Source organism: Lagenorhynchus albirostris, chromosome 19 (genome assembly GCF_949774975.1).
Source record: "Lagenorhynchus albirostris chromosome 19, mLagAlb1.1, whole genome shotgun sequence".
Lineage (NCBI taxonomy): Eukaryota > Metazoa > Chordata > Mammalia > Artiodactyla > Delphinidae > Lagenorhynchus > Lagenorhynchus albirostris.
The window spans coordinates 5,975,466-5,999,184 of NC_083113.1; the positions used below are offsets into that span (position 1 = coordinate 5,975,466).

The 23,719-nt window shown below is 39.2% G+C and overlaps 2 protein-coding genes and 1 long non-coding RNA gene across 6 annotated transcripts in view; 1 reads left to right on the forward strand and 2 right to left on the reverse strand.

Annotated features, from left to right (window-relative positions):
- The first annotated feature begins 546 nt into the window (after nucleotides 1–546).
- LOC132509843 (uncharacterized) overlaps nucleotides 547–23,719 on the forward strand; it is a 54,328-nt gene continuing 31,155 nt past the window's right edge. The window contains exons 1-4 of one of the 2 annotated variants that reach the window (XR_009537139.1): nucleotides 547–615; nucleotides 749–973; nucleotides 5,061–5,184; nucleotides 15,683–15,822. This is a non-coding gene — a long non-coding RNA (uncharacterized LOC132509843). Of the gene's footprint in view, nucleotides 616–748; nucleotides 974–5,060; nucleotides 5,185–15,682; nucleotides 16,814–23,719 lie in introns of those variants that run through there. The other variant, XR_009537138.1, reaches the window with a different exon arrangement.
- On the reverse strand, nucleotides 17,047–18,661 carry LOC132509818 (zinc finger protein 677-like). The gene has a single exon (XM_060131315.1). The coding sequence runs from the start codon at nucleotides 18,340–18,342 to the stop codon at nucleotides 17,611–17,613; it is 732 nt and encodes a 243-aa protein (XP_059987298.1). The 5' UTR covers nucleotides 18,343–18,661; the 3' UTR covers nucleotides 17,047–17,610.
- LOC132509833 (zinc finger protein 677-like) overlaps nucleotides 18,671–23,719 on the reverse strand; it is a 37,319-nt gene continuing 32,270 nt past the window's right edge. For 2 of the 3 annotated variants that reach the window (XM_060131351.1, XM_060131352.1), the window contains one exon: nucleotides 18,671–18,904. In XM_060131351.1, coding sequence (XP_059987334.1) covers nucleotides 18,743–18,904 — 162 coding nt within the window. In that variant the 3' untranslated portion in view covers nucleotides 18,671–18,742. The remainder of the gene's footprint in view (nucleotides 18,905–23,719) is intronic. The other variant, XR_009537136.1, reaches the window with a different exon arrangement.

A 23,719-nucleotide genomic window follows, 5' to 3' on the forward strand; every position in this document is an offset into this window, starting at 1 on the left:
GCTCAACCCAGGCTTCCCATTAGATCAGTGAGGCATTTTGCATATACATGTTTTGTGCCCCCGACCAAAGATTCCCCTTTAAATAGCTGCGGTGAGGCCCAGCCTCAGTAATATTTAAGGTGCCCCAGATGGCTCTAATCTGGATCCGTCACTGAGCATCGTGACTCTGAGTCCCCCGTTCCTGAGGGCTGAGATCTGGGCTGAGGGTGAGGGCTCTGCTCTGCGTGGGGCTGGACCAGGGCTGGTCTGTGACCTGCAGGGGATCGTCGGGTCCAGCTGAGGTGCCCGCTGCTGCTGGGTACGTGAGGGCCTCACCAGGAGGGGAGCGAGGTCTGAAGGAAAGGGTGGGAAAACTCACCTGTTAGACTCTATGTGGGAGTTTACTGTCCTGAGTCCCTCCTGGGACAGTGGGCAGCAGAGGACCGTCTGTTCCCCATGCTGAGGGCTTCCCTGTGTGTGTGGTGGTGACTCAGGAAGGGGGTGTGTTGATTCCAAGCATTAAACAGCCTGTTTCCAACTTTCAGGATAGACCTCTAAAGACTCCTATTGCTTGAGGAGGAAGCCCGGAAGAGGAGGGAGAGGAAAGAAAAGGAGTCAGAAATGGCTCTTTCTCAGGTAAAGTCATATTCTCAGTTGTTTCTTCTGTCTGTCCTTCCTGAAATGCCCTTCTTTGGACTCGCTAATCTCTGACTCTGAACTATCCTGCCTGACACCTGTACGTTCATACTCACCCGGGTCCTTCCCTCAGGGCCTGTCATCTCCACTTAGATCCTATCTCCCCATGACTCAGTGACCTGGAACTTGTGAGGAGTCCCCACTGGGCAGGGCTTCACATCCATGGATTGGAGATGTGTCAGTGCTACTGGGCAGCAAGGATTTCTTAGGGCGCCATCAGGATGCACTGTCTGCTCTCTGTAAACCGGGATAAAGAAGCTGCACATGGAAGTGATGGTATTAATATGCACAATACCTGGTAAGTGCTAGAAAAGAGACCAGTAAGTAGAAATTTGCTCTGACTTCTTCTAATGCAGTTGAATTTAAATGAGTGAGTCACTGACTTCAAAGTCTTCATGATTGAGAATGGAATGGAAAGTTCAGGATAGAGGTGATAGAGGGTGTTAGAGTGATAGAGGGTGTTTAGGTGATAGAGGGTGTTAGAGTGATAGAGGGTGTTAGAGTGATAGAGTGATAGAGGTGATAGAGATCAGTGATAGAGGGTGTTTTATTCCATCACTGATTTTAGAAATTCTTTAAATCACTTGGATCACCTCCGTTCTTCAGAGGTTTTCTTTTCACTGTGTTGATTGCCTCCTCTGACACAAAGAAGTTTCTGCGTTTGATGCAGGTAAGGTTCCAGTTTCATTCTTTTGCTGGTAGATACCTGGTTTCCCAGCACCATTTGTTAGACTGTCCTTTCCCCTTATTGTAGTCTTGGTACCCTTGTCAATACATTTTAAGGGACTTCCCTGGTGGCACAGTGGTTAAGAATCCGCCTGCCAATACAGGGGACACAGGTTCGAGCCCCGGTCCAGGAAGATCCCACATGCTGCGGAGCAACTAAGCCTGTGCGCCACAATTAATGGGCCTGCACTCTAGAGCCTGCGAGCCACAGTTGCTGAGCCTGTGTGCCACAATTACTGAGCCCGTGTGCCTAGAGCCCGTGCTCCGCAACAAGAGAAGCCACCGCAATGAGAAGCCCGTGCACCGCAACGAAGAGTAGCCCCTGCTTCCCACACCTAGAGAAAGCCTGCGTGCAACAACAAAGACCCAACACAGCCAAAAATAAATAAATTTTATATATATATATATTTAAATACACTTTACATATATTCCAAGAATTATTTCTGAGTTAATCTGTTCCATTGGTTTAAGTATCTGTGTTTATGCCAATACCACACCATCTTTTTTTTTTTTTGGTCAAGCCTTGCTGCCTGTAGGATCTTAGTTCCCCGACCAGGGATGGAACCCAGGCCCTCCGCAGTGAGAGTGAGTCCTAACCACTGAACCGCCAGATGAGCCCCAATACCACACCATTCTTGATTACTTTGTTTGTACTATGTTTTGAAATCTAAAGGAGGGTGGCCTCCATCTTCTTTTTCAAGAATATTTTGGCTATTTGGGGTCCCTTGAGATTCCCTATCAGTTTTACCATGTTTTCTTCTATCTCTGCAAAAATTGCCATTGGAATTTTGATAGGGATTCCACTGAATCTATAAAACATTTAGGATTTTCTGGGTATTTTAAGTCTTCCAATCCATGAGTATAGGATGTCTTTCTATTTATTTGTATCATCTTAGATTTCTTTTAGCAACATTTAGTAGTTTTCAGTGTGCAAGTCTTTTACCTCCTTGGCTAATCTGTTCCTAAGTATTTAATTCTTTTTGATGCTATAGAAATAGGATTGTTTTCTAATTTTCATTTGACTTTGTGCATTGTGTATAGAAGTACAACTGATTTTTGCATGTTGTCATATCCTGCAACTTTTCTAAAATTGTTTTTTGATGTAGCAGTTTTCTTGTGGAATCTTTACAGTTTTACAGTTTTATAAACCTCATCATCTACTAAAAAAGATAATTTTACTTTTTTGATTTTTTTTTTCTTTTTTTTTTGGTCTAATTACTCTGGCTAAGGCTTTCAGTACTTTTTTGGACAGTAGCGCAGAGAGTGCATCCTTGACTCCTTCCTGATCTGAGAGGGAAAGCTTTCACTCTTTCACCATTGAGCATGTGTTGATCACTGTGTTCTTTTCATATATGGCATTTCTTATGTTGAGATAGTTTACTGTTCCTAGTTTGTTGAGGTTTTTATCCTGAAAGGTTGTTGAATTTTGTCAAATGCTTTTTTCTGCAGTTGAGATGATCATGGGTTGATTTATTCTGTTAATGTGGTGCACTGCATTAATTGATTTCTGTATGTTGAATCATCCTTGCCTTATAAATTCCACTTGGTCATGATGTAAAATTGTTTTAATTTGCTGTGAATTTGGTTTGCTAGTATTTTGCTAATGATATTCTTATCAGTATTCATCGGGGATATTAGTTTGTAGTTTTCCTTCCTTCTTGTGTTTTTCTCTGAGTTTGGTATCAGAATCATGCCAGCTCCATAGAACAAGTTTGCCAGTGTTCCTTCTTCAACTCTTCAGAAGATCTTTATTAGGATATGAGGTAATTCTTCCGTAAATATTTGGTAAAATTCTGCAGTTAAGCCATCTGATCCTAGGTTTTTCTTTGAAGTTTTTGATTACTGCTTGAATCTCTTCAGTTATATTTCTGTTCAGACTTTTTCTCAGTGATCAGGGCTTAGTAGGTTATATGTTTCTGAGAATTTTCCTCTATCTTCTATATTATGTAATTTTTGGCCTATTATTGTATATTGTACTCGCTTATAATCCTGTAAAAAATTTCTGTGACATCAGTTGCAATCTCTCCCCTTTTATATCTGTTTTTAGTTATTTGAATCTTGTTTTTTTCATAGTGTAGCTAAAAGTTTGTAAATTTTGTCAAAACACCAACTCTTGGTTTGTTAGTTTATATATTTCTATTTTCTATTTCATTTATCTGTGGTCTCATCTTTCTGATTTACCTCTTCTTCTAAATTTGGGTTTAGTTTTTTTCTTCTTTTTCTGTTTCCTTTAGGTGTAAAAATAGATTTCTGATTTGAGATCTTTTCTTTATTATAAGCATTTTTCAGTGTAGCTTTCACTGTATCTTATAAATTTTGGTATGTTTTATTTTTATTTTCTTCCAGATATTTTAAAAATTCCTTTGTGATTTCTTCTTTGGCCCATTGGTTTTTGGCTTTTTTCCCCACATTTTTGGTGTCTTTTTTTCCCCGTCTGCTTATTTGTATTTTCATTTAATTGTGGTTAGATAAGATGCTTTTATGACCTCAGTCTTCTTAAATTTAAGATTTAGTTTGTGCCCCAACATGTGGTCTGTTATGGAGAATGTTCCGTGGATAGTTGGGAAGAATGTCTTTTCTGCTGTTGGGTGGTTGTGATGTGTACGTGTCTGTTACGTCCAGTCAGTCTGTAGTGTTATTGATGTCCTCTGTTTCCTTATTGATCTTCTGTATGGTTCCATCCATAAATAAAACTGGGGTCTTATAATGTCATACTATTACTGTGCTGCTGTCCATTTCTCTCTTCATTTCTGTTAATTTTTACTTCACATCTTTGGGAGCTCTAATGTTAGATGTGTGTGCGTGTGTGTGTGTGTGTGTATTTATAATTGTTGAATCTTCTTATTGAATCGACCATTTTTAATTATATAATGTCCTTTGTCCCTTGTGTCAGTTTTTGTTTTTAGTTTGTCTCACATTATGTAGCCACCTTTACTCTCTGTGGATAGAATATCTTCTTCCATCCTTTTAGCCTATACGTGTCCTTAGATTTGTGAATTGTAACAGTTCCAATTCTTTGACGCTCTTTAGCTTCAATTCCAGATCCCAGCCACCTGAGTTCAGCTGTTTGCTGTCTCATTTCTTATCTGTTGACCTGAGTCGAGTTTCTCAGTGTCTCTGACCGTTTCCTCCCCTGTACGATGGGAACACATCTTTCTCTAATGAGCTATTCTGTTGATAACAAGTTAATACATGTAACATTTAGAGTACTGCTTATCATATAGGAAGTACTCAGACCCTTTTAGTCATTGCGGTTGTTACTGATCATAATTTAAGATTCTGACCTTTCTTTAAATCCACTCTGGACTTTGTCATCTCTGAAAACACCACTCATAATGTAGCTCATCTAGAGATTGAATATCTCAGTGTGTAGAACATAATATCTGTATAGACAATCTGGTGTTCAGTTTTATTTGTGTGTATTCCATGTATTGTTGACAAACATGAAAAAATCCACATTGTTTGGAAGATATCATACTCTTACATAAAACATAAGATGTTAAAATTAGAGACACATAATTTGCTCCAAATACCTTTACATAGCTTTGCCATTTACATATTTCAACCAGATTGATTGTTACACCTGTCTCCCCTTCTCACATTGTGTAAAAATAAGGACTCTCCTCATGGCCCCTTGGTGAAATGTGTTTTCATTTCAGGCACCGTTGACCTTCAAGGATGTGGCCGTAACATTCACTCAGGAGTGGGAACGCCTGGACCCTGCTCAGAGGGCCTTGTATAGGGACGTGATGGAGGAGACCTCCAGGAACCTGCTCTCTGTGGGTGAGGATAACTTCCCTCCCTCTAGAAGTTGGGATCTGCTCTTGGATATCTTTGCATTTTTCCTGTGTGCCTCTTGGGAGCCCCTGTTTTGCTTGACTGATCTGAAATCCCTGTTGGCTTGGACATGAAATGCTTCAGGATGTGCAGTGTCAGTAGTTTAAACTGTCCTTTTCTTCAGGTGATCTGCCCATTTCATGATACGTCGAGGGTTGTTCCAGAGCTTGAGTATTTATAAAGCACAATGGGAAACTTTTAAAATACCCAATTTCCTGTGTTTTCTACCCCTGTGCTTTAGATTCAGTAGTTCTAGGAAGAGAGCTAGGTGTCTGCGTATTACACTGTTCCCTCTGCGTTCAAAAGGAGGCGGTGGATGAACTTGTGAAATGTTTTTGCAGACCCACCTGTAATGTCTTTACTACCCAGCTGAACAAAGAGCTGGGATTCTGGAAGAGCCACAGCACTTCACATTTCTTATTTCTAATAAGCAGGAATTTCTCTTTCTGATCTGAGTATTATCTCCATCTTGAATCAAGAGAATGAGCCCTGGACTGTCAAGAGTGACATGAAAGTATCAGTAAACCTAATGAGTGGGAAAGTAGCAAAAGTGTGAACACAGGTCAGATATCAGAAGGGCATTGGGAAACTCTCCCATTGTTGGGAGAGTTCTCTGGGAAAACAAAAGTTTATTTCTTGTGAACTCTCAGAGGAAATTTTTCTCTGCAACTTGTCACTCTGTGCTTCAACGTGTGAAATTTACCCCCTCACCTTCCAGTGGTGCTGCAGCTGCAACAAAGATAAAGTCAGTCTTTATATCTTGATCGACAGCACTTTGTTATATGCCTTCTGTGAACTCGGTCTTTCTTGACTTTAGGAAGCGTGAGGCGGGCTGTTTTAAAGGGGTCTCTTGCCCCTTCATCTCTCCTTCGGGTCTTGATTCCACTGGATGCTCAGTTCTTAGTCCGTAGAGATAAGAGTTGATGCCTCCGGAGTCCAAGCCTTGAACCTATGTCAGTTTAATCCCAATTTGATGTTCTGAGAAGATGTAATCAACAGATAGTAACAGATAGTAAACACTGGCTGTTCTTTAATTCCGTCTGGACCTCATAACCTACATGGAGCTGTCTGAAGCCCTGTCTGCTTAGTTAGATTTCCCAGCCATTTCTTCCATCCTGCTTTTGCTGCATACTTCAGTGATGCAAGTGGCGGCCAGGTTGACTGAACCTTACGTAATTGTTACTTAGGAAAACTGTAAGGACCATGGACAGACGTCCTCTCTTTGATCCCCAGTCCTACAAGAGGAGCATATGTGAACGTTTTCAGGCTCTTAGCTTGGCGTCTGTGGGTAGAGAACATGGTCCCATCTCAAGATCCTATCATATCTGACCCCCATATCTTATAGTTTTTTCTCTCTTGGAGTGCTCTTCCTAGTTGGGTAATGTAGACACTTCCTGATTTCATATGTTCTTTAAGTTTGCTTGATTTGACTCTAAAACTTGCTTCTGAAATAGATATTCCTAGGGTCTGAAATTCTGTCCAGTTTTTTTACTGTGATAATCCACTTTCAGTTAGTGGACAACTTCTGGTGGACTCTATGGAGTGGGTTTATTGGCAACAGAAAGTTTTTATGGAGAGTACTTTCCCTCATGTTGCAATATTCTCTAGCTGCATACAAAACCACCACTTGAAGCTGCTTACTGGAGTGGACAGCATGTTCTACAATGTGAGATGGAAAGTACCATGAGAGCCTAACTGATAAGTCTTTCCAGGTTTTTATTCTGGTTGAGGAGTGTCACAGAAGCATGTCTCAAGGGCACTGTGACAATGTTGCTTACATATACTAATGACCATCCTTTATGAACTTCAGTAAATGGTATAGGAATTTCTCCTACGAATAACATTGCCCAGGTTCTCGTCCTCATATCTGTGAGGCTGTTGACTAAACTGTTGTTCACGCTACATATTTTGTCACCTGTGTGTGCCTTTATTCATTCTACCTCAACACCTAATTTTGAAGCATGTTAATAAAAGCTTATGAATTGGTGTTATACCTTCAGTGATAAGCTATATAGTTCGTTTTGTTTAAGGCACTGCTACTTTCATTTTGTACATTTCTGTGCATTATGTATGGTCTTGATTTTTGTTTATTTAGTCATCAGCTCTGTATTTTTTATGATATTAGTGTTGAAGATTGAATTGGGGAAAGGCCCCCTGCCTTGGTGGAACTGGTGATCAGACCCTTTTAGAGGTCTTTATGTATTCTCAATTTTTACCTATACTCAGTTATATCATTTGCAAATATTTTCTCCCATTTCATAGTGTCTTTTCACTTGATTGAGTGTGCTTTGATGAACAAGTTTAGGATTTTGATGTAGTCCAGTTTATCTGTTTTTACTTTGTGGCCTGTGCTCTTGGTGTTATGTCCAATTAATCATTGCTGAATCCAGTGTCAACAAGTTTTTCCCTGTATTTACTTATAGGAGTTTTATACGTTCAGGTCTTATGTTAGGTCTTTGATCCATTAATTTTGTATATTGTGTAAGATAATGGTCCTACTACATTCTTTGCATATGGATATTTAGTTTCCTCAACATCTTTTTTTTTAATTCACTCTACAAATTATTTATTTGTTCATTTGCTTATTTTATTGAATTATACTTGATTTACAATATTGTGTTAGTTTCAGGCATACAGCAAAGTGACTCAGTTTTATATTTATATATATACAGATACATACATATACACACACACTTTTTCAGGTTATTTTCCATTATAGGTTTTTATGAGATATTGAATATACTTCCCTGTGCTATATGGTAAATCTTTGTTTTTTATCTATTTTATATATAGTAGTATATATATGTTTTTTATCTATTTTATATATAGTAGTATATATATGTTGAACTATCCTTGTGTATCTGTTAATCTCATACTCCTAATTTATCCTTCCCGCTCTTTCCTGTTTGGTATCCGTAAGTTTGTTTTCTATATCTGTGAGTCTGTTTTGTAAATAAGTTCATTTGTATCATTTTTTAGATTCACATATAAGTAATATATAATGTTTGTCTTTCTTTGTCTGACTTACTTCATTTAGTATGATAATCCCTAGGTCCATCCATGTTTCTGCAAATAGCAATATTTCATTCTTTTTTATGGCTGAGTAATATTCCACCATATCCATTCATCTGTTAGTGGACATGTACATTGCTTCCATGTCTTGGCTGTTGTAAATATCGCTGCTATGAACATTGGCATGCATGTATCCTTTCTGAATTAGAGTTTTCATCTTTTCCAGATATATTCCCAGGGGTGGGATTTCAGGATCATGTGGTAACTCTATTTTTAGTTTTTTAAGGAACCTCCATACTGTTTTCCATAGTAGCTGCATTAACTTACATTCCCATAAACAGTGTAGGAGCATTCCCTTTTCTCCACACCCTCTCCAGCATTTGTTACTTGTAGACTTTTTAATGATGGTCCTTATGACCAGTGTGAGGTGGTACCTCATTGTAGGTTTGATTTGCATTTCTCTAGTAATTAGTGATTCTGAGCATCTTTTCATGTGCCTATTGGCCATTTGTATGTCTTCAGAGAAATGTCTATTTAGGTCTTCTACCCAACTTTATTTTTTATTTTTTTTTCTGTGGTATGCGGGCCTCTCACTGTTGCGGCCTCTCCTGTTGTGGGGCACAGGCTCCGGATGCGGAGGCTCAGCAGCCATGGCTCACGGGCCCAGCCACTCCGCGGCATGTGGGATCTTCCCGGACCGGGGCACGAACCCGCGTCCCCTGCATCGGCAGGCAGACTCTCAACCACTGTGCCACCAGGGAAGCCCCTCTTGTTTTGTTTTTTTTTAATTACAGATTCTATTTCATTTCTAGTGATCAGTCTGTTCAAATTATGTTTCTTCTTTATTCAATTTTGGGAGGCTGTATGTTTCTAGAAATTTGTATGTTTTTCCTAGGTTGTTGATTTTGTTGGCATATAACTTCATAGAATTGTCTTATGAATTTCTGTATTTCTGTGGAATCAGGTGTTATTTCTCTTTCATTTCTTCTTTTGTTTGTTTGGGTCCTCTCGTTATTGATGAGGCTGGTCAGAAGTTTGTCAATTTTTATCTATTCAAAAAAACAGCAATTGTTTTTATTAATTTTTCTCCATTTTTTTATCACTATGTTTTATTTCCTCTCTGATCTTTATTATTTTCTTCCTTCTGCTGACTAGGTTTTGTTCTTCTTTTTCTAATTCTTCTAGGTGATAGTTTAGGTTGTTTGAGATTTTTCTTCTTTTTTGAATTAGGCCTCTATCACTGAAATTCCCTCTTAGGATTGTTTTTGCTGCATTCCATAGATTTTTTTTTTTTTATGGTTGTGTTTTCATTGTCATTTGTCTCAACATATTTTCTGATTTCCTCTTTGCTTTAATCGTTGATGCATTGGTTTTTTAGTAGCATGTTGTTTAGTCTGCATGTAATCGTTTTCTTATTTCTCTTTCTGTGATTAATTTCTAGTTTCATGCTGTTGTGGTCAGAAAAGATGCTTGAAATAATTTCTATCCGTTTAAGTTTGTTGAGATTTATTTTTTGTCCTTGTATGTGGTGTATTGTAGAGAATATTCCATCTGCGCTTGAAAAAGAATGTGTATTCTGGGTTTTTTGGATGTAATATCCTGTAGATATCAATTAAGCCTAACTGTTCTATTGTGTCATTTAGGATCTCTGTTGCCTTATTGTTTTTCTGTCTGGAAGATCTGTCCATTAATATTAGTGGGGTATTAAAGCATCTTATTATTATTGTATTCCCTTCGATTCCTCCCTTTATATCTGTATTTGTTTTATGTATTTAGGTGCTCCTATATTGGGTGCGTATACGTTAATAAGTGTAATGTCCTCTTCTTGTAGTGATCCTTTTATCATGGTATAGTGTCCTTGTCTTTTTTTATGGCCTTTGTTTTAAAGTTTATTTTGTCTGATATGAGTATTGCTACCCCCACTTTCTTGTCATTTCCATTTGTGTGAACTATCTTTTTCCATCCCCTCACTTTCAATCTGTATGTGTTATTTGCCCTAAAGTGGGTCTCTTATAGGCAGCATATTGTAGGTTCTTGTTTTATTTTGTGATCTGCCACTATGTGTCTTTTGACTGGAGAATTTAGTGCATTGACATTTGAAGTAATTCTTGATAAGTATGTACTTACTGCCATTTTAAACCTTGTTTTCCAGTTGATATTGTATTTCTTCAGTGTTCCTTTTGTCTTTTTGGTTCTACTTTTGTGGTTTGATAGTCTTCTTTTGCATTATGCTTGAGTTCCTTTCTTTTTGGTTTCTGTGACTCTTTTGTATGTTTTTGATTTGTGGTTATCCTGGTTTTCAAGGATGTTAACCCTCACATTTTGTGATTTTGATGTCCTATTTTACATCTTCATGTTTATCCTTTTGCTGTTTGTTGTAGTTATAATTGCTTTCATAAAATTTTTTTGATTGTTTTTTAATCTGTAAATTGGCTCATTTATGTGATTTTCAATCCTTTTGTATATTTGCCTTTTGTATTGTGATTTTTCCCTTTCCTATAGATTCTTCTTTTCTATTTAGAGAAGATCTTTTCAATATTTCTGTTAGGGTGGGTTTAGGATTGCTGTATTTTTTTAGTTTTTGCTTGTCTGAAAAATTCTTTACCTCTTCTATTCTAAATGATAATCTTGCTGGGTAGAGTATTCTAGGTTGCAGGTTTGTCCTTTTCAGGACTTTGAATATATCTTGCCACTATCTTCTGGTCTGCAAGAGTTTCTGTAGAGAAGTCAGCTGATAGCCTTATGGGGGTTCCCTTTGTTTTTCTCTTGCTGCCTTTAGAATCCTCTCTTTAACTTTTGCCATTTTAATATGTCTTGGTGTAGATCTCTCAGCTCTTCTCATTGTGTGATTTCTGTTACACTGTCTTCCAGATCAATTATTTGTTCTTCTGCCTTATTTAGTCTCCTTATTCATTACCTTTAGTTCGGTTTTTATCTTGGCGATTGAGTTTTCTAGTTTTGTTTGGCTCCTCTTTATGTTTTCTAGTTCCTTGCTACAGTGATTTGCATTTCTATTTGATAGTCTTTCTTAATACCTTCAGCATTTTTATTACCTCCTTTGTGAACTTGGGGCTTATAGACTGAAGAGGTCTGTTTAATTTTTTGTTGTTTCAGATTTATCGTCTTCTTTTAATTGGAAGTATTCCTCTGCTTTTTCATTTTATTTATATTTCTCTGTGAATTTAGGAGCAACAGTTACCTACTGTTGAAGGGCTGCTTTTATGCGGGAGCATCCCTGAATAGGCTGTGTGAGTCCAGAATTTTTGGTGCAAGGGCTCTTTTGGTATGGACACTTGCCACATCTTTCGTCAGGGTGTGCTGGCCATTGTCCTCTTTATTTATTTATTTTTTTGCGGTATGCGGGCCTCTCACTGCTGTGGCCTCTCCCGTTGTGGAGCACAGGCTCCGGACGCGCAGGCTCAGTGGCCATGGCTCACGGGCCCAGCCGCTCCGCGGCATGTGGGATCCTCCTGGACCGGGGCACAAACCCGTGTCCCCTGCGTTGGCAGGCGGACTCTCAACCACTGCACCACGAGGGAAGCCCCCATTGTCCTCTTGATAGGTGGTATGTTTGTTGTGGTGGTGACCAGAGCCTGCAGTGGATGTTTGGCAGGGCCTCTTCTTTGCTTGGTGGTTGTAACAGCCCTGTAGTTGAAGTACTGGTTGGGGTAGAAGCCCCCAGGTCCAATTCTAAGCTGTGACATGAGGTAGGCAGGATTTGATCACCCTGCTGGGAAAGGAGCTATGATGTGTTCCTCCCCAGTAGCCCTCCACTGGGACGTGTGACTCTGTGACACCGCCTGCTACCTGCTGTGTGTGTGCCAACAGAGTCCACGGTTGCTGGTGCTGCCCCCAGACCCCCCTCCACTGCAGGAGCACTGGTAATAGGCTCAGATTCAGCCCAACTCCACGTGTGTGAGCCCACAAAGTCCACTGCTGCTGGTGCCATTCCCCAACTCAACCCTGCTGCCAGAGTGCCAATAATCGGGTCAGACGCCCCTCCAGTGACACGTGTGCGCTCCCCAAACCTGCCACCCATGCGCACTCCCAAAGCCTGCGACGGCCAGAGCTGTGCCCCCCTGAGCACCCTGACAATGAGGCTGCTATAGCAGACCCACGCCCCTCTCTTTGTGCATTGATAGTGGGCTCCTATTGCAGACCTGCACTCTGTCCTGCACACAGCCCCAGCTGTGGCCCAGACCATGCTCCAGGACCTTTGGGCCATCTCTGCACAGCAAAACCGAATTCTCTCCCCGAGTATGTCGCCGAGGCCTGAGTTTCAGCACCCAGTTGCTGTGCACACCAGGAGGCACACATCTCGGGCTGGGAAGTGCAGCAGCATGGCAAGGACTGGCTGTGCTGCTCTCTCCCTACCCTACTGGCCACAAGCCAGCTCCTGCACTCTCCTCTCTGGCGTCAAAAGCTCCCCTCCCTGTCCTGGCGGACCTCTCAGCCAGTCGAGGAGTTTCCCGGGGTGTGGGAACCTTTCTTCCCTCCCAGCTCCCTCCCAGGGGTGCAGGTCCCATCCCGACTCCTTTCTTCCCCCTTTTGTCCTCACTGGTTAAGTGGGGATCTTTCTTGCAGTTTTCGTTGTATGAGATCTTCTGCCAGCTTTCAGTAAGTGTTCTGTGAGACTTGTTCCACATGGAGATGTATTTTTGGTGTATCTGTGGGAGAAGAGGAGCTCCACATCCTTCTACTCCACCATCTTGGTCTCCTCTCAGCATAGTTCAGTAGACTGCCCTTCCCCCACTGAGTGGTACTGACACCCTGTGGAACATCATTTGACCGTATACACAAGTTTATTTCTGACATCTTTATTCTGTTCCACGGGTCTGTCTTCATGCCAGTACTGTGCCACTTTGATTAGTTTAGCTTTGTGATAATTTTGAAATAATTGTGTGACCTCCAACTTTGTTATTTTCAAACTTGTTTTTGCTCTGAGGGTCTTCAGATTGCATATGAATCTTAGGATGGATTTATGTATTTCTTCAAGAAATGCTGTTGGGATTTTGCTAAGAATTGTGTTGAATCTGTTGATCATTTTGGGTAGTATTGACATCTTGACAGTACTGCCTACCAACCCATGAACTCGGGATATATTTGCAGTTACTGGTATCTTTTCTAATATTTTTCAGCAGTGTTTTTAGGTTATAGTGTAAAAATGTTTTCCTCCTTGGATAAGGTTATACCTACATATTTTATTTTTCTAATTTTTCTGAATTCATTCATTAGTTCCAGCAGGATTTTTTTTTGTGGAATCTTCAGTTTTTTCTACACATTAGATCATGTAGGTTGTAAACAGAAAAAATTCTTCTTCCCTTTTCTATTCGGATACCTTCTATCTATATTTCTGCCTCTGTGTCCTTGCTAGGACTTTCAGTAATGTTTTTAGAAATAGTGAAAGTAGGTATCCTTCTCTTGTGCCTGATCTTAGAGGAAAAGCTTTAAGTCATTCCCCATCAAGTGTGATGGTAGCTGTGGGCTGTTAATATATGGTCTTTATTATGTTGAGGTAGTTTTTTTTTTTTTTTTTTTTTTTTGCGGTACGCGGGCCTCTCGCTGTTGTGGCCTCTCCCGTTGCGGAGCACAGGTTCCAGACGTGCAGGCTCAGCGGCCATGGCTCACAGGCCCAGCTGCTCCGCGGCATGTGGAATCCTCCTGGACCGGGGCACGAACGCGTGTCCCCTGCATCGGCAGGCAGACTCTGAACCACTGTGCCACCAGGGAAGCCTGAGGTAGTATTTTTTTTATTTCTAGTTTACCGAGTGTTTTTACCATGAAATGCTTGTCAAATGCTTTTCAGTAGAAATGATCATGTAGTTTTTTTCCCGTCATTCTGTTAATGTGCTGTTTTACATCAAAAGATTTTCATATGTTGAACCATCCTTATATTTCAAAAATATATCCCTATTAGTCACAGTATATAATCCTTTTAATGTGCTGTTGGTTTCAGTTTACTATTATTTTATTGATGATTTTTGCATCATTATTCATTAGAGATTGTAGCCTCTGGTTTTCTTGTAGTGTCTTTGTCTGGCTTTGTTATTGGCGTAACTCTGGCCTCATAGAGGGAGTTTAGAACTGTTCCCTTTCCTTCAGTTGTTCTGAAGAGTGAAAGCAAGATTGCTCTTAATTGTTTTTAAATGTTGAGAAGGATTCTGCAGTGAAGCTATCTGGCTTTTCTTTGTTGTATGGTTTTCAATTAGTGATTTCAATCTCCTTAATAGGAATAGGTCTGTTCACATTTTTTTATTTATTCATGGGTCAGTCTTGAGAGGTTATATTTTCTAGGAGAGTATCCATTTCTTCTGGGTTATCCAACATTTAGGTGTAGAATAGTTCTTAGTATTCTCTTAGAATTTTTTTGATTTCTGTAGAATCATTTGTAAACGGTTGTGATGTCCCCTCTTTCATTCCTGATTTCAGTAGTTTGAGTGTTCTCTTTGTGAGTAAATCTAGGTGTTTGTCAGTGTTTTCATCCTTTTCAAACAACCATATTGTAGGGTTGTAGTTTTCTGTACTTTTTATTGTTTCATTTATCTCTAATCTACTTTGTTCTACTTCTGTTAGCTTTTGTCTTTTTTCTTCTATATATGTATATTCCACATATAAGTGAGATCAGTATTACTTTTTATGTCTGACTTATTTTACTGAGCATATAGTCTCAACGTCCATACATGTTGGTACAAATAACAGAATTTCCTTCTCTTCTATGGCTGAATAATATTGCATTGTGTATGTTTACTAGATTTTTTTTTATCCATTCATCTCTTGGACACTTTAGGTTGTTTCTCTGAGTTGGCTATAGTGAATACTGGTATAATGAATATGGGAGTGCAGGTATCTTTTTAAGACAGTGATTTTATCTTGTCCGATATATACTTAGCAGTGGAACTGCTGCATTATTTGATAGTTTTTTTCTCTAATATTTTGAGGTAATTATATACTGTTTTCCATAGTGGCTGCAACAGTTTTCATTCTTCCCAGCAGTGCACTAGTGATCCTTTTTCTTTCCCACATTCTGCTCAATACTTGTTATCTCTTGGCTTTTTGATGATAACCCTTCTAAGGGGTGTGAGGTGATATCTCATTGTAGTTTTTTTCTTTAATAAATTTTATTTATTTATTTATTTATTTGGCTGCATTGGGTCCTTGTTGCTGCACGCAGGCTTTCTCTAGTTGTGGCGAGCAGGGGCCACTCCTCTTTGTGGTGCGCAGGCTTCTCGTTGTGGTGGCTTCTCCCATTGCAGAGAACGGGCTCTAAGGCATGTGGGCTTCAGTAGTTGTGGCACATGGGCTAAAGGTCCTGGGAAGGTACTGGGGAAAAGTGCTTATTGCTCAAGGAAGGCATAGTTTGTAATACTCTGTTGGATGTTAGTAGGTTAAGTGAAGAACAACAAAACACAAAATATTGGATATCCATTCTTAGGGGAAAAGACAAGAGTCCAGAAAAGATCATTTCCCATTCCTGGCCGTATGGAATAGGGACCTGAGAACATCTGCTCAGCAAAACTGCACATTTGCTGTGGACCAAAGACCACTGGGTACCTCCTTTTTCTTCAATAAATGGTAGGATTTATTTAAGTTTTATTTCTCTGTTTCAGCCTAATGTGTTATGAGTGATGAGGACTCCATATAGGACTCTGACTCAAGAGGAATCTCATGAAACTTATGAAATCCTCATGTGTGACTGGAGTCATGTTTTGGTAGAACTTTTTCTCCTTTCCTTTTCTTCTATCCTTAACATACAAGGTTGGATATATTTTGTGTGAACAAAGAAGGGACAAATTATTTCTGATAGAAGCTGCACTAACGTATATTATTTCCAACTAATTATCACCCTGCTATGCAGTTATACATGACATTTGCTTGGTTTCTCAAAGATGTATACTCTGATATAAGGTAAGACATGAGCCCTAGTTATAGGCTTTTCCACGTAAGTTTTGTATGGTTTCTCTCTACGATGGGGTCTCTCTTTATTGAAATGTGATTGATATACAACAGTGTTAGTATTGGCTGTACTATATGAGGTAACATGTGCATACTTTATGAAATCATCACAATGATATGTGTAGCCATCTTTCCTCAGCTACTACCATGCTCCTTTTAAACATATTCCTTATGCTGGATATTACATCCCCACGACTGATCTATTACATAGAGGTTTGTGCCTCTTAATCTCCTTCACCTACTTTACCTGCCACCGCACTGCCCTTCCTTCTGGCAACAACCACACATTTGTTCTTTATCTGTGAATCTGTTTTCCTTGTCTTGTGCTTTTGCTTCTTCGATTCCATGTATAAGTAAGATCGTGCAGTATTTGTCTTTCTATGCCTGACTTCTGTCACTTAGCATAAAATCCTCTAGATCTGTCCATGTTGTTGCAAATGGCTGGACTCCTTTTCTTAAGGGTGACTTATACTCTACTGTGTGGAATGGACATACAACATCTCCTCTAAGCATTCATCTATTGATGGACACTTAGGCTGCTTCTCTATCTTGGCTACTGGAAATAATGCTACAATGAATATTCAAATGCCTATATTTTCTCAAATTACTGTTTTTCTTTTCTGCCAGTAAATACTTCGAAGTGCAATACCTGGTTCATCTGACGGTTTTAATTTTTGAGGAACTTCAGTAATGTTTTCCATAAATGTTGCACCAGCTTACAATCCCAGCAATAGTGGACAGGGTTCCCTTTTCTCCACACCATTGCCAATGCTTGTTGTCTTTCTGATGACAGCCATTGTAAACAGGTTGTGAGGTGGTACCTCATTGAGCTTTTTTTTTTTAAATTTTTATTTATTTAGCTGCATTGGGTCTTCGCTGCTGCACACAGGTTTTCTGTAGCTGCTGAGAGCAGGAGCTACTCTTTGTGGCAGCGCGTGGGCTTCTCATTGCGGTGGCTTCTCTTGTTGCAGAGCACGGGCTCTAGGCACCCGGACTTCAGTAGTTGTGGCTTGTAGACTCAGTAGTTGTGGTTCGCGAGCTCTAGAGTGCAGGCTCAGTAGTTGTGGCACACAGGCTTAGTTGCTCCATGGCATGTGGGATCTTCCTGGACCAGGGCTCGAACCCGTGTCCCCTGCATTGGCAGGCGGATTCTTAACCACTGCGCCACCAGGGAAGCCCCCTCTTTGAGCTTTTGATTTACCCTTCCCTGATGATCCGTGACGATGAGCATCTTTTCATGTGTCTGCTGGCCATCTATATGTCTTCTTTCTCCTTGATAGACTCCCATATGTTAAGTAAGGCTTGAATACATGCACAAATTTTGTCTGAATCGCTTTAAAGTTTCTTTCTTGTTATAAAATCTCTGGTGACCCCTAAACCTTGAGCTTTGGACCAAAGCATTGCCACTTATGTGAAGCTTATGTTGTCTTCAGTATGTATTTTGAGATGCCTGGTGAGGCTTGCTAATTGAGTATGAGCTCTGCCACACTCGTTACATTTGTAAGCTTTTTCTCCAGTGTGGACTGTTTTATGTTGAGTAAGATGTGAATGTCTTGTAAGGGCTTTGCCACACTCATCACATTTGTAAAGTTTCTCTCCAGTGTGAGTTCTCTCATGACCCCAAAGTTGTGACCGTTCAATAAAAGCCTTATCACATTTATTACATTTAAAAGGTTTTGCTCCTGTATGAATTCTCTGGTGTGCCATAAGGTTTGAACGCTGCGTAAAATGCTTGCCACACTCATAACATCTGTGTGGTTCCTCTCTAGTATGGACTGTCTCATGTTGAGTAAGATATGAGCGCACTGTAAACGCTTTGCCATGCTTAAGACATCTGTACGATTTCTGTCTGGTGTGGACTCTCTTATGTCTGTTGAAGCTTGAATGCTCAGCACAGGCTTTGCCACACTCAGGACATTTGTAAGGTTTCTCTCCTGTATGCTCTCTCTGATGTGTTGTGAGGTGTGACTGGTGGTTAAAGGCTTTGCCACACTCACTACATCTGTAAGGTTTCTGTCCAGAATGAATTCTCCTGTGATTACTGAGGTTTGAGCTTTTGCTAAAAGCCTTCCCACAGTCATTACAGCTGTAAGATTTTTCTCGAGTGTGTGTTCTCCTGTGCTGCGCAGGTGACAACATGTTTTCCACACTAGGAGGAACTCTGTGAAGTGGTGAAGCTGAGGAACCACTGCTGACTGGCTTCTCAGCTTGACCGCATGCATACACTTTCTCCTCAGCTGCACATCTCTGCAGCTGAGCCGCCTGGGCCTGCAGCCTCACTCCAGGTCTACTTTCCAAACACTTGAGATCTCTGTTTCTAGCAACGCTGACGTTATTTTTCGTTGTTAACAAACTTCTTATGGATGGCCTGTCGTGGTGAAATATTCACGTGCATTACTTCTTACAGAAACACTCTGAGGAAAATTAATTAAGGATTTATTATCTTGATCTTCTCTCTGAGATTATCTTGATCTTCTCTCTGAGATTTTTGTTATGGGTAAAAAGCACTTCTTCATAATCTCTTGCATCATAGCCCCACTCACTCACACTCCTGCACATCTGCACAGACTTCCTTGAGGTCAGAATCCTTGATGCCGTGGTTTTGATTTCTTTCCAGTGCCACTACATGGCATAACTCTCCTTTATCAGCGTCTTTCTCTTGGTGATAACTCCTTGATTGCAGGTCTAGCAGAATGGCTTCCTATTAAATGGAGTTGGAAAATAAATATTTTATACTGACTTAGATAATTACATAAAAAATCATATACAATGAACAGTTTTCTCAAACATGGTATTCAGACATCATTGTTATATACAGTTTAATTTTCTTTTCCTATATTTTCCCATATTACTGTTTTCTCTGATCTTAGATAATAGAGTTTCAACCATACACTACATACTACATATATATTTTACAATGTATCTGGATAATTAAATGATAGTCCATAGTTAGAATGTCTACCTATGTACTGGCTTATAAAAATCCAGGCATGAAATCATCATTGAGATTTGAGACTGTCTTCCCTAATCCTTAACCTTTATAATAATGTTAATCACATGTGAGTATGATGTAAGAAAAAAAAATTTTTTTAATCTGTATATCACAATAAGTGATAAAGCATTTACATAACCCATGATAAATCAAGCAGGTAAGGTAATAAATAACCACATTTACACAAAATAATAAGTCTCTGGAATTCTAAAAGATTCTCCAGTAGGTACCAACAACAAAAAAATTTTTCATTTCAGAAGGAACACACAATAGGAAAAATATCTTGATAAGCACTGAATTTTGAAATATCAGATTCAGGTAAATGTATGTATAAAGTTTAAGAATTAGGGAAAACGGTCTGAAATTTTCAATCATTGTCATGCCTGTGGTTCTACATAGTTCAACTACCTAACTGTGGAGTGTCATTTAATTGTACACTTGTATGGCAAAAAAAAAAAATATATATATATATGGTATATAATGTATGCTTTAAAATTGTTATCTTAAGGTCAGAGAGAACATCTGTATGGAAAATAATTAGAAAAAGACAACAGCCAAAATATAGCATAGGCCAAGGTCAATTTCATAATAACCATGACCAAAAAATGACAGATCTAGTTAACTAAAGGTAACTTTACAGTACTTACTATCTGCCATGCAATATTTCAAGCCTCTATAACAGCATTAATTATTTAATTATTCTTGAGGTAAATTATCACAGTATTTCATATAAAAACACACATCTATCTCTAACTCACACAGAAAGCAAATTTAAGAGACAGTTTGAACCTGGGTGTGCAGAGTAACATGACATGTTCATATGTATTTAAGCAGCATCGTCCATTCAGGCAGTACAGATTTCAAGAAAATTTAAAGGAAATGTATCTTAGAAATGTTTCAAGGAAGATACGGGCAGTGAGTTGTGTCACTTACACTGTCACGTCACTGTCCTACCATTCCCAGGTAATGATAGGAGTCACGTCCAGCACGTGTTGATGTACACAGTGACCAGACCGAGTCGCTGATCTGAGCAAACTGTACTGTGTGCAAGTAGGGGTCCTTCCTTATGCAGTGTGTGGGGTATGGGGAGGGGTGGGGTCTTATGGGAACTGGGGAGCCCAAGTGCTAAATATTGACACAGTACTAAGAAGTACCAATAGAGTTCACTTAGATCCACAAAAATCCGAGGGAAGGCCAGGACTGGGATTTAACAAAGCAAGAGTGAAGTAGTGGGCAATGTGGGAGCACTGCTTGTGCTTGCAAATCTATGGGAAGAGGACTGTACTGCAGCAGATGAAGGCCTAACCTTGGGAAAAGAACTGTCGTAGCAAGAAGCATAAACATGACTCATTCTATGGAAACTCTATTGTTGGTATGAAGGAAATGTGGAAGATATTAGGAAGACAGAGAGTGCTGTTATGGGAAGACTGTAGGTTTATATCTATTCCAATATTTGCTCTAAACATGATCAAGCTGAGTATCCCACAAATTCCATTCCTAGTCATGTATTGTTTGTTCTGGAAGATATGTACAAGAATGTTCTTTGCGGGACCTAAAAGCAAACCCTGGAGAATGAATGAATTCACTCTGTGTGAACACATGTGGATGCAATAAAACCCTCTCAAGGGTACAGCAGTGGAGGATGATCATGGTTGCTGGATGATGATCTCTTGGCAGGGGTGACAGGTTGACTGGTGGAAACAAAGCTAGCAGGAGGCTTTTGCCAAGGTTTAACCTCTGTGGATGTGATTATATTTGGTAAGAATAACTTTTAAACTACTTATACATTTTTAAATCAGAATATCAATTTTAGCATGAAGTTTTTTACTGCAAACAGCTTTGTCATATAAAAGTAACAGATCTCTTTTGCAGGAATTTTTTAAAGTATTTGAAATCATATCTTTGGATATTTTAACATTCCAATCCCAAACATAAAACAGACATCAGATGAGAAGTGCTCTTACTGTATGTATATCACTAAAGATATATCACTAAAGATATACTTACTCTTATCAATAGAAATTAATATGCACTTAACAAAAAGTGATGAATTTTGACTTCTGGAACAGCAACAGAAAATAGTAACCTTACATTACTAAACAACCTAGAGGGGAAAGAACGACTTGTATGGACAAGTGTTGTTCATAGCAGGGTTTAAGCATAGAAACAGTTCTGGCAGTGCCCAGCTGATCCATGGCAGAGTTCTATGTGCAGAGATGTGGTCGACAACATAAGCAGCCAATTAACAGCCTGAAGAACAGTACAATAATAGGATGTATATCAACAAAGACCAGGTGACTTTTGATGAAATTTAGTTGAAAGAGAGGACAGGGAACAAAAGAGGCCTCATTGAAATATGTAATTCAAGGAATGTAAGAAAATTTCTGAGAAACATCGTTAGAAGCAGTAATAATGAGGAAACCATGGCGTATAAAAAAATTACCTACATTTCCTTAAATAAAATGAGCTATTTAAATATCAGCATACCAAGATGTGCATGAAGAATCTACACACGGAGAATAATTATTAGAATAAATTAATGTTGGGGAAGCTAGTAAAGTAGTCTTGTTCAGGTTTCAGAGGCAGCACTAGGCCTCTCTGACCGGGCAATGACCCTAAAAGCTGGCTACATGCCAAACTGCTGAGCTCCCTGCAGGCAGCACACCTTGTAAATCATTAGATAAGATAGGGTGTAAGTCTGGGGCCTTCTTGCACCCTGAGGGCCTGGCCAGCCCCCAGGGATCAGAGAACACTCCAAGACTTATGACTTAAAACCAAGGCACTTATGACTTAAAACCAAGGCATTTATGACAATAACCAGAGCTGCAAATTTGCACGCAGGCTGACTGACTGTCGTCCGGGCCTTCCCAGCTGGGATTCCAGATTGCTGCTGAAGGGACTTCCCAGTGCTGCTTGGATCTGGATGTAGGTGCTTCCCCAATTCCATGATGTAATAAACCTGTCTTTACTATACTTTCTTAGTTATATTATTCTTAATTAGTACACTGTAATCTTTTAATTCAATGAACTCTCTGAATTCTTGTTTAACTGAATGTAAGAGTGGTTATTTTGCCAGCAAATCCTACGAACCCAAAATGAAAGTAAAACTTCCAGCAAAACAATTATTTGCAGAAAAAAAAAATTGAAATTAAAATAGAAATCAAGACTTCCTTATAGAAAACTACAGCAAATCAATTGAATGGTAACCTGTGACTAAAACTTACTTAATAAGAAAAATTTAATTGAGGAAAATGTGTGTTAAAACAAATGTGATACCACTAAACACCTATGATAGTGGCCAAAATACAGAACACTGAAAATATTAAAAATTAGAAATGATGCAGAGCAGCAGAAACTTTCATTCATTGCTGATGGGAATGCTAAATGGTACAGCTAGTTTGGAAGAGTTTGCGGTTTCTTACAGTCTTAAATATGATCTAGCAATCGCACTACCTGGAAGTTACACAAATGAGCCACAAACTTCTCTGCATGCAAAAACATGCACATGAAATAGAACAAATAATCCTAAAATTTGTGTGGAACCAGAAAGATGCCGAATAGCCAAAGCAATCTTCAGAAAGAATAAAAAAGGTGAAGGCATCACATTCCCTAATCTCAAGCGATGTTACAAAGAATGGAAACTAAAATGCTACTGGCTTTAAAGCAGATGTAAGTCAATGGAAGAGACTAGAAAGCCCAGAAGTAAACACACACATATGCAATCAATAAATTTACAACAAAGGAGCCAAAAATATACAAGGGGGAAAGAACAGTGTCATCAATAATTAGTACTGAGAAGACTGAAAGGCACATACAAAAGAATGAAACTGGACCACTCTCTTATACCATATGCATAAATTAACTCAAAACAGAGTAAAGACTTGAATGTAATACCTGAAAAAAAAAACTAGAAGAAAGCATAGTAAGCTCCTTGATATCGTGTCAGTGATTTTTTGAATCTGAAATGAAAAGTAAAAGCAAAAGAAACAAAAATAAACAAGTAGGTCTACATCAATCTAAAAAGTTTGTGCACAAGAATGGAATCTATCAACAAAATGCAAAGGCAACATATGGGTTGGGAGAAAATATTTACAAATCATATTTAAGGGGCTTAAAATCTAAATTACATAAAGAGCTCACAGCTCAACAGCAAAAACAACAAAAATTCTGATTAAAAAAAAAAAGGGCAGAAGATCCGAATAGATGTTCTTCCAAAGAAATCATACAGGTGGTCAACAGATACATGAAAAGATGTTCAACATCATCATCAGGAGAATGAACATTAAAACCACAATGAGATCTCACCTCACAATTCTTAGAATGGCTTTAACATAGACATAAATATACGACAAGCAAGTGTTGGCAAGGATGTGGAGAAAAGGGAATCCTTGTGTTCTCTTAGTGCCAACACTACGAAAAACAGTACAGATGTTCTGCAAATAAATAGAACTAACATAATATCCAGCAATTCCATTTCTGGGTATTTATATGATGAAAATGAAAACACTATCTCAAAAAGATATA